The sequence below is a fragment of the Osmerus eperlanus genome, chromosome 6, assembly GCF_963692335.1.
Source record: "Osmerus eperlanus chromosome 6, fOsmEpe2.1, whole genome shotgun sequence".
Taxonomy (NCBI): Eukaryota; Metazoa; Chordata; class Actinopteri; order Osmeriformes; family Osmeridae; genus Osmerus; species Osmerus eperlanus.
Genome location: NC_085023.1, coordinates 2,667,547 through 2,679,762, shown reverse-complemented (window position 1 = coordinate 2,679,762; position 12,216 = coordinate 2,667,547). Strand labels below are relative to the sequence as shown.

Here is a 12,216-nt window from a genome sequence, read left to right as displayed (position 1 = left end):
TCTCTCTCGAAGACTGAGACTCTCCATCCTCTCCTCTCTCCCTCCATCTCTTTCCATCCTCTCTTCTATCCATCCCTGTCTCCCTTTCCCTTCTCTGCCCATCCAGGTCTCCTTTCCCTTCTCTGCCCATCCAGGTCTCCTTTCCCTTCTCTGCCCATCCAGGTCTCCTTTCCCTTCTCTGCCCATCCAGGTCTCCTTTCCCTTCTCTGCCCATCCAGGTCTCCTTTCCCTTCTCTGCCCATCCAGGTCTCCTTTCCCTTCTCTGCCCATCCAGGTCTCCTTTCCCTTCTCTGCCCATCCAGGTCTCCTTTCCCTTCTCTCCCCATCCAGGTCTCCTCTCCCTTCTCTTCATTCCTCTCTCATCTCCTCATCCCTGTACTTCTCTCACCTCCCCTCCTCTGGGTGTTTCCCAGCAGCAGGGACGATGAGACGTTCATATTTAACCAGCCTTCCAGCTCCCGAGGCCATCTGACAAGTCATGTCAGTGTTTGTGTGTGTGTGTATGTGTGTGTGTGTGTGTGTGTGTGTGTGTGTGTGTGTGTGGGGGGGGGGGGGGGGGGGGTGTATGTCAGTGTTTCAAAGAGCAGCAGATTCTACAGTACGCTCCTCCGGAAGAGCGAGTCAACATCACTCTCCACCCACACGGCTCCTGTGTACTGTCCAGGAATACAGACGAGCCAGGGCGCGCCACACACACACACAAACTCGAGCCAGGGCGCGCCACACACACACACAAACTCGAGCCAGGGCGCGCCACACACACACACAAACTCGAGCCAGGGCGCGTCACACACACACAGCCTGGACTTCATGTGACAGACCTGTGCATGTGACCCACAGGAGCAGCTGCAGTACGGTGAGCAGTATGGTGTTCAGGTATGACAAAACACACACTAACACATCCCTCATCTAACGCTTCATGGGAGACATGTCACACTCAAAGGGCAGACAGCTCTTCATCCAGCACCGATGGGCAGAGCTTTCCGGAAGCTCGGTAGGAGCAGGACCTGCAGCAGCAGGAGGACCTGCAGCAGGAGGACCTGCAGCAGGAGGAGGACCTGCAGCAGGAGGAGGGCCTGCAGCAGGAGGAGGGCCTGCAGCAGGAGGAGGACCTGCAGCAGGAGGACCTGCAGCAGGAGGAGGGCCTGCAGCAGGAGGAGGACCTGCAGCAGGAGGAGGACCTGCAGCAGGAGGAGGGCCTGCATCAGGAGGAGGGCCTGCAGCAGGAGGAGGACCTGCAGCAGGAGGAGGACCTGCAGCAGGAGGAGGGCCTGCAGCAGGAGGAGGGCCTGCAGCAGGAGGAGGGCCTGCAGCAGGAGGAGGGCCTGCAGCAGGAGGAGGGCCTGCAGCAGGAGGAGGACCTGCAGCAGGAGCAGGCTCCTCTGAAGTAGCGTACATGGGCTGTGTTCTGCACACTGGGAAGACAGGAGGGGGAGAAAAGGGAGACCGGATGATAAGGGAGAGAGGGGGGCAAGAAGAGGCGTAGAAGGAGGAAGAGGGAGGATGGCAAGAGGAGAATGAGGAGGGAGGGGGGAAAAGGTGAATGAGGAGGGGAAGGCTGCGGTGGGTTTGATCAATGTTTAGATGGAGCCGAGGAGCGCTCCTACCCTGGTGCGATCTGCCAGACGAGCAGAAGCAGATAAATGAGCTCCTGTTGGCTCCAGCTGCTCCTCAAGGAGGTCATATTCTCCAGCCTGCCCCCTGCTCACAGCGGGACCGCGGCTGGGAGCGACAGCTGCAGGACTGGACATCCATCGCTGGGCACTGGAGCTCAGAGGAGGACTGGTGGCTGACAGCTGGTCCGCAGGTACACGCCATAACTCCCCCTAACAAGGACCCAACAAACTGGGCCCTCGGGCGTCTCCACAGCCAGATAATAGGCCGATGTGAGCAATGCAGCACCCACTGGAGGTTACAACCTGCCTGGGCTGCGGTAATGACGGGCCTAGACTAGCGGTGCCTTGCTTAGCGGCGCTGACTATGGGAAAGGGGCCGGGTTATTAGCAGGCTGGGCTGGGGATGAGACAGACATGGTTCCCCACAGCGGAGGCAGTGCTGGGTGGCAGTGCTGGGCAGCAGCGCTCTCCTGGGTACGGCCCGCTCGTTACAGTGGCAGTGCCCGTCACACAACCCGCGTTCAGGAGGAAGTTTTCTGTCCTAATTGGCCTTTACCAAGGCTACGCCCACCTCCCGCCTCCTACCCCCCCTCCCACCCCCCCCCTTTAGCCATCAATGGCCCAGGGCGGAACGACTCACTCTGATTGGCTGGTTGGTGTAGCAACCATGTTGCTCACACCAGTCTGGTAAACTCTGGGGGCTAGCTAATACATACTACTAACTAGTACATACTACTAACTAATACATACTACTAACTAATACACACTACTAACTAATACACACTACTAACTAATACATACTACTAACTAATACACACTACTAACTAATACACACTACTAACTAATACATACTACTAACTAATACATACTACTAGCTAATACATACCAATACATACTAGCTAATTCACACTAGGTAGCGTACACTAGACAGTGCACACTAAGCAGTGCACACTAGGTAGCGTACACTAAGCAGTGCACACTAAGCAGTACACACTAAGCAGTGCACACTAGGTAGCATACACTAAGCAGTGCACACTAGGTAGCGTACACTAAGCAGTGCACACTAAGCAGGCCACACTAAGCAGTGCACACTAAGCAGTGCACACTAAGCAGTGCACACTAGGCAGTGCACACTAGGTAGCGTACGCTAAGCAGCATACACTAAGCAGCGTACACTAAGCAGCGCACACTAAGCAGCGCACACTAAGCAGCGCACACTAAGCAGCGCACACTAAGCAGTGCACACTAGGTAGCGTACACTAAGCAGGCCACACTAAGCAGTGCACACTAGGTAGCGTACACTAAGCAGGCCACACTAAGCAGTGTACACTAGGTAGCGTACACTAAGCAGGCCACACTAAGCAGTGCACACTGGGTAGCGTACACTAAGCAGTGCACACTAAGCAGTGCACACTAAGCAGTGCACACTAGGTAGCGTACACTAAGCAGTGCACACTAAGCAGTGCACACTGGGTAGCGTACACTAAGCAGTACATACTAAAAGGCACACACTCTACAGCTGTGGCACAGACTTGGAGGCGAGCCACAAAGCCCTTCAATCTGGGGCTTGTTGTCCCCAGATGTCACCTTCATGACAGGAGACAACAGCCAAGCCGTGCATGTAGACCCCTTCATTAATCATCAACACAGAGCCAACTGTCTCAGGACGGCTGCTCTCTGCATGGGGCCGCGCCGCACAGACAACACGACCTGGAGGACGTCTAAGCTGACGGGTCAATCTGGACTGTTAGCAGTTTAAATGAAGGCACCAGATACTTTTTTTTCCTGACCGATGGTGACATTTAATTAAATTGTTGTGGACTCCTCAGTGGAAGTGTCGGGATAGCCTAATGGAATCTTTTAAACGATGTGCCAGAGAATAATGCTCGTAGCTCGAGGAACACGGGCAGTTTCAGACTTTATAACTAGATTCACCCTGTAATTTGCTTTCTCGAGTGAGAAAGCATCAAACGGCAACGCCGTACCTCTTAACTCCTGAACACGCAGTCAGGTCCAAAAGCCTGACACCACGGTGAGCGTCTAATGGGGGAACTGAAGACCGAGAAAACCAAGCATTCTGCAACATCACAACAAGCTCTTTGTAACCTTGTCACGCTGGGCTGTCACGTGTCATCAGCTGCCGCACGCTGTCCTTAAAGCCACAAAAGGGAGCCATACCAAACACAAAGATATCCTGAAGCTCATGTACATTTCTCAGAGATTCAACCTCTCACTCACATTATTAAGCTCTCCTCTGTCAGGAGGACAGCGCCCCCCCCCCCTCTCGTTCCAGAACGGGGCGGAGAGCGTCCGCCAGAGCCAGCCCAGACACGGCGCAGGCTGTCAGGACGACCAGATAACGGCCTGTGGGCCGTGGTGATATTTTATCTCCGGGCCTCTCGTCTCCGCAGGAAGCCCGTTAAACTAACAACTCCTCCAGACGAGCAGCTGCTCAAGGTCACCTTGCCAGAGGACCGGGCCTGATAAATCAGGAAATGAAATCGTTACGAACAGGCCAGTTCAAAGCGGATGCCTACACGAGGCGGACGGATGGAGGAGCCAAGATGGAGAGAGGGGGCTGGAGTTCTGAGGGAGCGGTGGAGAGGAGGAGGATAGAGAGATGGAGGGAGCGGTGGAGAGGAGGATAGAGGGGGGGGGGGGGGGGGGGTTGGAAGACAGGGGGAAATGGCTTACCAGGATCCCGTTACTGGACAACCAACATCAGTCCCGCCCTAAGAACCACAGCTTAGCATTCTTGCACACACACACACAACCTTCAGAAGTAATTTACAGATTCAATTTACACCCCCCACCCAACACCCCGCTGTTCCAATTTCTAGCTAAAAACTGACACTTTTTCTTCCATCTTCTAGCTGAAAACCGACAAACACTCCAGACACACACACACACACACACACAAACAGGACGAGATGAATAAAAGAACCAGAGGCAGCAAAGGCATGAGAAATTCTTCTCCCGCACTTTGATCACAGGAGAAAATCTGCATCAACCTTCTGTTAGATGAGCGGTTTGTTCAGAGCGGCACTGAGGCAAATACAAACACACAGGAGTCCTGAACAACCTTCATGTGATGAAGAAGGCTGGCGCGTGCTCCCAGCCCTCTGAGGCAGCGAGCTGCTCCCAGCCCTCTGAGGCAGCCTGCTGCTCCCAGCCCTCTGAGGCAGCCTGCTGCTCCCAGCCCTCTGAGGCAGCCTGCTGCTCCCAGCTCTCTGAGGCAGCCTGCTGCTCCCAGCCCTCTGAGGCAGCCTGCTGCTCCCAGCCCTCTGAGGCAGCCTGCTGCTCCCAGCCCTCTGAGGCAGCCTGCTGCTCCCAGCCATCTGAGGCAGCCTGCTGCTCCCAGCCCTCTGAGGCAGCCTGCTGCTCCCAGCCCTCTGAGGCAGCCTGCTGCTCCCAGCCCTCTGAGGCAGCCTGCTGCTCCCAGCCCTCTGAGGCAGCCTGCTGCTCCCAGCCCTCTGAGGCAGCCTGCTGCTCCCAGCCCTCTGAGGCAGCCTGCTGCTCCCAGCCCTCTAAGGCAGCCTGCTGCTCCCAGCCCTCTGAGGCAGCCTGCTGCTCCCAGCCCTCTGAGGCAGCCTGCTGCTCCCAGCCCTCTGAGGCAGCCTGCTGCTCCCAGCCCTCTGAGGCAGCCTGCTGCTCCCAGCCCTCTGAGGCAGCCTGCTGCTCCCAGCCCTCTGAGGCAGCCTGCTGCTCCCAGCCCTCTGAGGCAGCCTGCTGCTCCCAGCCCTCTGAGGCAGCCTGCTGCTCCCAGCCCTCTGAGGCAGCCTGCTGCTCCCAGCCCTCTGAGGCAGCCTGCTGCTCCCAGCCCTCTGAGGCAGCCTGCTGCTCCCAGCCCTCTGAGGCAGCCTGCTGCTCCCAGCTCTCTGAGGCAGCTGGGGGGTTTGATGAAGCCTGCACGCTAAACCAGTCGCCACGCGATCCCACTGACAGACAACACAGCAGAGCTGGGGATCAGCGCTACACTTGCATTCCAGTCGAAATGCCCTGGCTCACTTCTGGTTTCAGAATGTTTGTCTTTTATAGATGGAGCATGGGCTAAAGCCCAAGGCAGATTTTACACTTTGTGAGACAATAAAGTTAATCTTCATCTTAATGCAGACACGTTCATAAAAAGCAACCCACACTCAGTTTTTATTAGGTTAACAGAGAGGTTAACACAGTAGTTTGTGTGCATGGGAAAAAGATGTAGGCCTTGTCCATAGGCTGAACAGCTCCCACAGATGGGAGGGTACAGGACCAGACTAACAGCATCAGAGGCCATCTCAGTTATCTGGCTTTGATTATTGACGATTTGGCATGATCTTGGATTGTTTGGTTCTTCGATGCTCATTCTGGACTTGCTGTCAAAGCAACAAGTCCTTTAGCTTAAACCTGCTCGGGAACAGGCTTATTTTATGTAAACAAGATTTGTTTGCGGCTTTATAAGCAGAGTGCCAGAATAATTAGCACAATTTAACAACCCCTAATTAATCGCACATTGCGTGATAGACAGATCCTTTAACACAGCACGATAGGCTACTATACTTTTTGAGAGATATCGGTTCTCGTGAGGGTGTGTCATTTACATCATTAATTTGTTAGAACCACATTAAATTATATGACATTAAAGATCATAAACAAAGTAATTGTGAAAATCTGAAAATACAAAAACATATAGGCCTAGCCTACTGTAGGCTAATAATAGGGGTGGGAATCTTTTGGTACCTCACGATTCGAATCGATTCTTGGTGTCACGATTCGATTAAATATCAATTCACGATTTTTTATCAAACTTTTTTTTTATATTTGTGAATTGATGTGAATCGCTAAAAGACTGAATCGCGATTCAAATGTGAATACATTTTTTTCCCCTACCCCTAGCTAATAGGTGATAAAACATCTAACGTGGTCACTACTATACAATAAATTTGTCTGCTACTTTTTGCCAGCCCTCTCCTGGATTTTGCAGACTGAGGTGTTCCCTGACGTTCTGATTAAATCTTCAAATTCTGAGTAACCTTCGCACAAGCTCTTGCTCTGTTTGGCTCTCTTGCGGAAAAAAACAGGGCGCTCTTTTTGGCCATGGTGAGCAGCCAATAGCAGCGTTGCTGATCAAGGTTGCTACTATCGATACATACCCCCTTTAGACCAACGCATGAACGCACAATTATCCCCGACAACTCAATCCAGCTATACTAATCATAAACAACAAGGGTGTTCGAATAACCTAATTAGCCAGATCAAGATTAGCAAGATGATGTCATCTTGGATGTGTCATTTGATCTTGGATGTAATAAGCGACGTACGAAGAACGGACCCCTGATGTCAGTGATGACTCCTACTACTGTAATCATAGTACAAGGAGGTCAGACTGATGGAACCATGCATGCACCAAACACAGCCCGGCTTAATGACTCACAAACCCATTCTGTGAAACTCCACAAACCCATGCTTTCAGCCAGTAATTGGCCCCTTATGGCGGGCATGCAAGCGAATCAATCGAACCCAAATACTCTTCTTGTCAGGAGGTGGAAAAACAAGCAATATAAACCCCAGGGGTCCTCCAGCCTTCTCAGGGCAGGGGGGGGGGACAACCCAACCTCATGTCAGATCAAGCAGACAAGTGTCATTTTAAAACTGTTCACTTGTTCGTGCGTAGCTTCATTGAAATTCTTCTCATTGTGTGCTGTACACAGGGTCACTGGGCACCCGAGAAAACCACTTAAGCTCATGCCCTAACCCAAAGGCAGCCCCACACAAGTGACGAACCCACCACTGGGTTGGACAGGAGCACAAAAGATGTCCACAAACACAAAAGACAAGAACTGAACTCAGAACTCCCACAACGTCTACACACACACAAAGAAAGGTGTTTTAGGACTTGAATGTTTTATAGAAGATATAACACATTCAGTGAAGCGGTAGTCATCTAATGTAGCGTTGCGAGGACAGCTTGCACAGCAAACAAACCAGAATCAAACAGTGAGCTGTTACACAACCCTTCCAACCAGAGACAACTTTGAAGAAGTCAACAACACAAAACAAAAGAACCCATATCCTGTTTACAGAAGAGAACCGTGGAGCTGAGATTGGGGCGCTGTAATTAACAAACCGTCCATCCACCTGCTCACCAGAGAGCAGTCTAACTCACTCTCTCCCTCTCCCTCCCTCTCCCTCCCTCCCTCTCTCTCTCTCTCTCCCTCTCTCTCCCTCCCTCCCTCCCTCTCTCTCCCTCTCTCTCCCTCTCTCTCCCTCTCTCTCCCATGGCACCCAGGGTGGCCGCCATGTAAAGGGGAATGCGTATAGATCCTCTGGACCAAACAGAATTGTAGACGGCTATCCGTCAATATTCTATATTCTTCAATATTCTAGGAAATTCTACCAGTTGACGTGCTGTGCAAAATGGACCTCTTTCTTTGAAGGACAGGTACTGCCTGTGGGAGCCGTTTCCCTGGTAACAGTATTGTCTAGGATGCACAAACTGAGCAGATATTGTTTGGGAACCAAGCAAAACCCATGAAGTCATTATCCCACCTAGACAAGGCCCCGGCACACTTAGAAAAGCTCCCATTTGCAAGCCCTTCACATAAAATGTTAATCTTCTCTTTTGGAAAACAATATCTTGTCCACTCCGCGGGGTGACCCATGTCACATGGTGCTGCTTGGTTGGAGGTTCAGACACCGTGAGGTCCTGAGCAGACGGCTCCAGCACCTTCCTCCAGCTCCTCCTCGCACGGAGCTCTCAGCTGTCACGCCAGCAAACCCATCTCGAACCTGACGCCGGATTTCCTGTCTCCCTGTACGGAGGCCCATCCCGCTGTCACGGCGGTCTGCCGGGTGGCCGCGCTGCGCCGAGCCGAGCGCGGCAGGCGTATGAAGACTGACACGTCTCATCTGCTCCCGGGCATGCCGGGGCGTGATGCCGTCTGCGAGGGGGGAGGCAGGCGGCGCAGGTTGTCATCCGGCACGGTGGATTACCAGCAGCGTGCACACCAGCGCTTCCTTGGTGCAGAGAGAATGATGGAGCGAGAGAGTGGGCCCTTCCACACACACACACACACACACACACACAGGTTTACTAAACAATCATTCAGATTGCTCCTGTGAGTGATGGGGAAAGTTTGGCGGAAATGAAAACCCAGCGACCAGCTGTCACCTGGGCCTGCCAGGAAACCAAGCAGAGATGGCTTGTGAAGCTGACACAGGCAGCTGGAGTGACATGGAAAAGGGGGCGAATGGACTGGCATGTTCCTCAATTAGCATGTACAATCAGTAGTCTGCTGCCTGCAGCACTCACAGTCATCTCCTCCTCTTCTCTCCTCCACCTCCACTCTCCTCTCCCTCCACTCTCCTCTCCTCCTCCACATCCTCTCTCCTCTCCTCCTCCACATCCTCTACCTCTACTCTCCTCCACCTCCTCCAAACTCCTGTTCTACTCTCCTACTCTACTCTGCTCCTCCACCTCCTCTCCACCTCCACTCTCCTCTCCTCCACTCTCCTCCACACTCCTACTCTACTCTCCTCCATCTCTCCTCCCCCTCTACTATCCTCTCCCCCAACACCTCCTCTCCTCCACCTCCACCTCCTCCTCCTCTCCTCTCCTCTCCTCCACCTCCTCTCCTCCACCTCCTCTCCTCCACCTCCTCTCCTCCACTCTCCTCTCCTCCACTCTCCTCCTCCTGTGTTCACTATTCCCCATTCACATCAGGTCATATACAAGCTGTCTGCAGAGCATAATGTCAATACTCTCTCTCTCCTTCATGGAAAGAGTTGCTAATTCAATAGAAAGGAAGTGTTCAATAAAAAAATAAGAAATATGCTAGTATATTGCTTTTAACACACATTTAGGACAGACGGTATTTGCTAAAACAACTTTAGAGAGCCTACACTTCACAAGAAATATACGTTTTTGGGGTCACTTTCACTGCTAAAGGTGTATTTTGAAACCAAAACAATGGCATAGATTGATCAGTTTAAACTCCTGAGAGAAAACACAAGTAAGATTTGCCAACGATTGAGTTGTTTGTTGTTGTTCCAAATGACTAAATGAAAATGACTAAATGTTTGTTTGCATTAGGCAGTGGAATACAGCTAACACATCAACTATGCCCATCAGAAGGGATGGTTGACAGGATTTCAAGGCTTCAGTCCTTGAGAGACAGTCAAAACAAAATTTGGCTTATTTTGTAATAGTAATGAAGAGTGGTTGTATATTTTTATATACAGACAGAGGGCCGCATGCCCAGGAAGAACCAGCCCCTCCTGCATCCCAGGCCTGGCATCCACAAAACACCACCTCCAGCACGCACTCTCCTCCATCGCTGCAGGCATCCACAAGCCACCACCTCCAAATTCCTCACAGAGGAAGGAGACACAAAACTCAAATATGATATCCCATCTCTCGCACACACACACGCACCATCTCCAGCTCTCTGGGTAGATTGCTCTCTCCCCCCCCACAGACAAGCCTTGAGCAATCAAGTCCAGAGCAGGAAAATCACAATACCCCTATATACTACACATCTAGCTCAGATGATTACAGTAACGCCTTTGATGATGAGGATGAATGAAACCCATTCCACCTCCCAAAGCGATCTAGGAGATGCAGGGTGGAAATGATGAACCAGTGGGCTCTGAACGCCTGATTTGAACTCTGGTGCGGAACAACCTCTCTCTGGTCCGCCTCGACAGGCTGGTCTCAGGCCTCTGTCAAGTGAACTCTCACCATTCCACTACTCACCGCCAGGGCCTTGGACAGCCTGGTCCTGAACAGAGCACTACTCACCGCCAGGGCCTTGGACAGCCTGGTCCTGAAGTCGTTGAGGACGATGGTGATTATGTCCTGGTGGGGGATGTAGACATAGCCAGCCTTCAGGTACACCCTCCTGCTGCGCACCAGGTCCAGCGCTTCCTGGAACGGTACCTTCACACAGGGGGGGGGGATCATATCAGTAAATAATAAAACACCTCTTCCTGAATCATTCTGCTCAAGGGCCCCGTCTAGCAGGTTTTATTGGAGAGGAGGGGCTTGGTGTGCCATTCATCTTCAGATCAGCAGGTGTAAACTCTGCACAGGGGCAGTTTTCCCTGCTTCCATACTGCCTCTCAACCAGCGCTAACCTGCTTCTGGACTGTTGATAGTAGAGCCCGAGCGATAAAGAATTTTTAAGGCCGATACCGATACAAATATTTGGTGATTTAAAAATCCGATATTCCGCTATCGGCCGATATAAAAAAATATTTTTAAAATCCAGAAACGCGTAACAAAACAAACTGATTTCCCCAACAGTAGTTATTTGTAGTTTACATTGTCACTTTTAGCAGAAGTTCTTATCCAAAGCGATTAAGTACAGGGACATTCCCAGAGGCAAGCAGGGTTAAGTGCCTTCCCAAGGACACAACGTCATTTGACATGGCCGGGAATCGAACCAGCAACCTTCTGATTAATAGCCCGATTCCCTAACTGCTCAGCCATCTGACTCCTGTTATTATTTCCTCCATAATATGTTAATGCAGTTTCTGATAAATAAAATGTATAAAAATACAAACTTAAGATATGAAACTTAAAAGTCCTTTGAACAAAAACACAATAAATAAAAAAAAACAAGAAAAAAAAAACAATATTCATTTATCGGCCATTATAAATGCCGATACCGATAGTTTGGAAAATGCCAAATATCGGCCCGCCGATATATCGGTCGGGCTCTAGTTGATAATGCCGGTTCGAAACTGGCAAACCTTCTAAAACCGGTTTGCTTTCCCCCTGGGCTAGGGAGGCAATGCGGAGTCTCTGCATCTACGTACGTCTCCACTTTCCCAGCACCTCCATGCTGTTGCTGAAGACAAAGGAGAAGCATAATGTATGCACGTTCTTTGTTTAAGTTGTCTTTTTTTAAACGGCAGTCACAAATTCAGTTGTTCTTAGTTGGTCATGATAACCCCGTTCCCAGCCCCTGACGTCAGTGGAACAGCTCAAGACCAGCTCAGAGGTGGTGCTGCTCTGGAACCAGTGTTCCAGGCCGGGAGACAGTTCCTTCGCTGTCAATATGCAAAGAACTGGTTGGAGATTGGGCACTGAATCTGAACCGGCCCTACAACTGCCTTGGTGGAAAAGAGGTATCCAAGGTTCAGTGATGTTAAACGTAAAAACTCTTACCACAAGTAGCTTCCCCCGTGTCAGATAATCCTACTGTAATCCTCATGACTAGGTGCCCATACAGACTGGGGCATGATCCCTGGATCTACCGGCCCAGCTTCACACCAGAAGACTGGTCCTGCTCCAGCCAGAAGACTGGTCCTGCTACAGCCAGAAGACTGGTCCTGCTCCAGCTTCACACCAGAAGACTGGTCCTGCTCCAGCCAGAAGACTGGTCCTGCTACAGCCAGAAGACTGGTCCTGCTCCAGCTTCACACCAGAAGACTGGTCCTGCTACAGCCAGAAGACTGGTCCTGCTACAGCCAGAAGACTGGTCCTGCTCCAGCTTCACACCAGAAGACTGGTCCTGCTACAGCCAGAAGACTGGTCCTGCTACAGCCAGAAGACTGGTCCTGCTCCAGCTTCACACCAGAAGACTGGTCCTGCTACAGCCAGAAGACTGGTCCTGCT

At 51.6% G+C, this 12,216-nt stretch overlaps 1 protein-coding gene across 1 annotated transcript in view; it reads right to left on the bottom strand.

The window, feature by feature from the left end:
* The window catches only part of prim2 (DNA primase subunit 2), a 69,394-nt gene that overhangs the window by 53,568 nt on the left and 3,610 nt on the right, over positions 1 to 12,216 (bottom strand). The window contains exon 7 of the mRNA XM_062462996.1: positions 10,396 to 10,533. Coding sequence (XP_062318980.1) covers positions 10,396 to 10,533 — 138 coding nt within the window. The remainder of the gene's footprint in view (positions 1 to 10,395; positions 10,534 to 12,216) is intronic.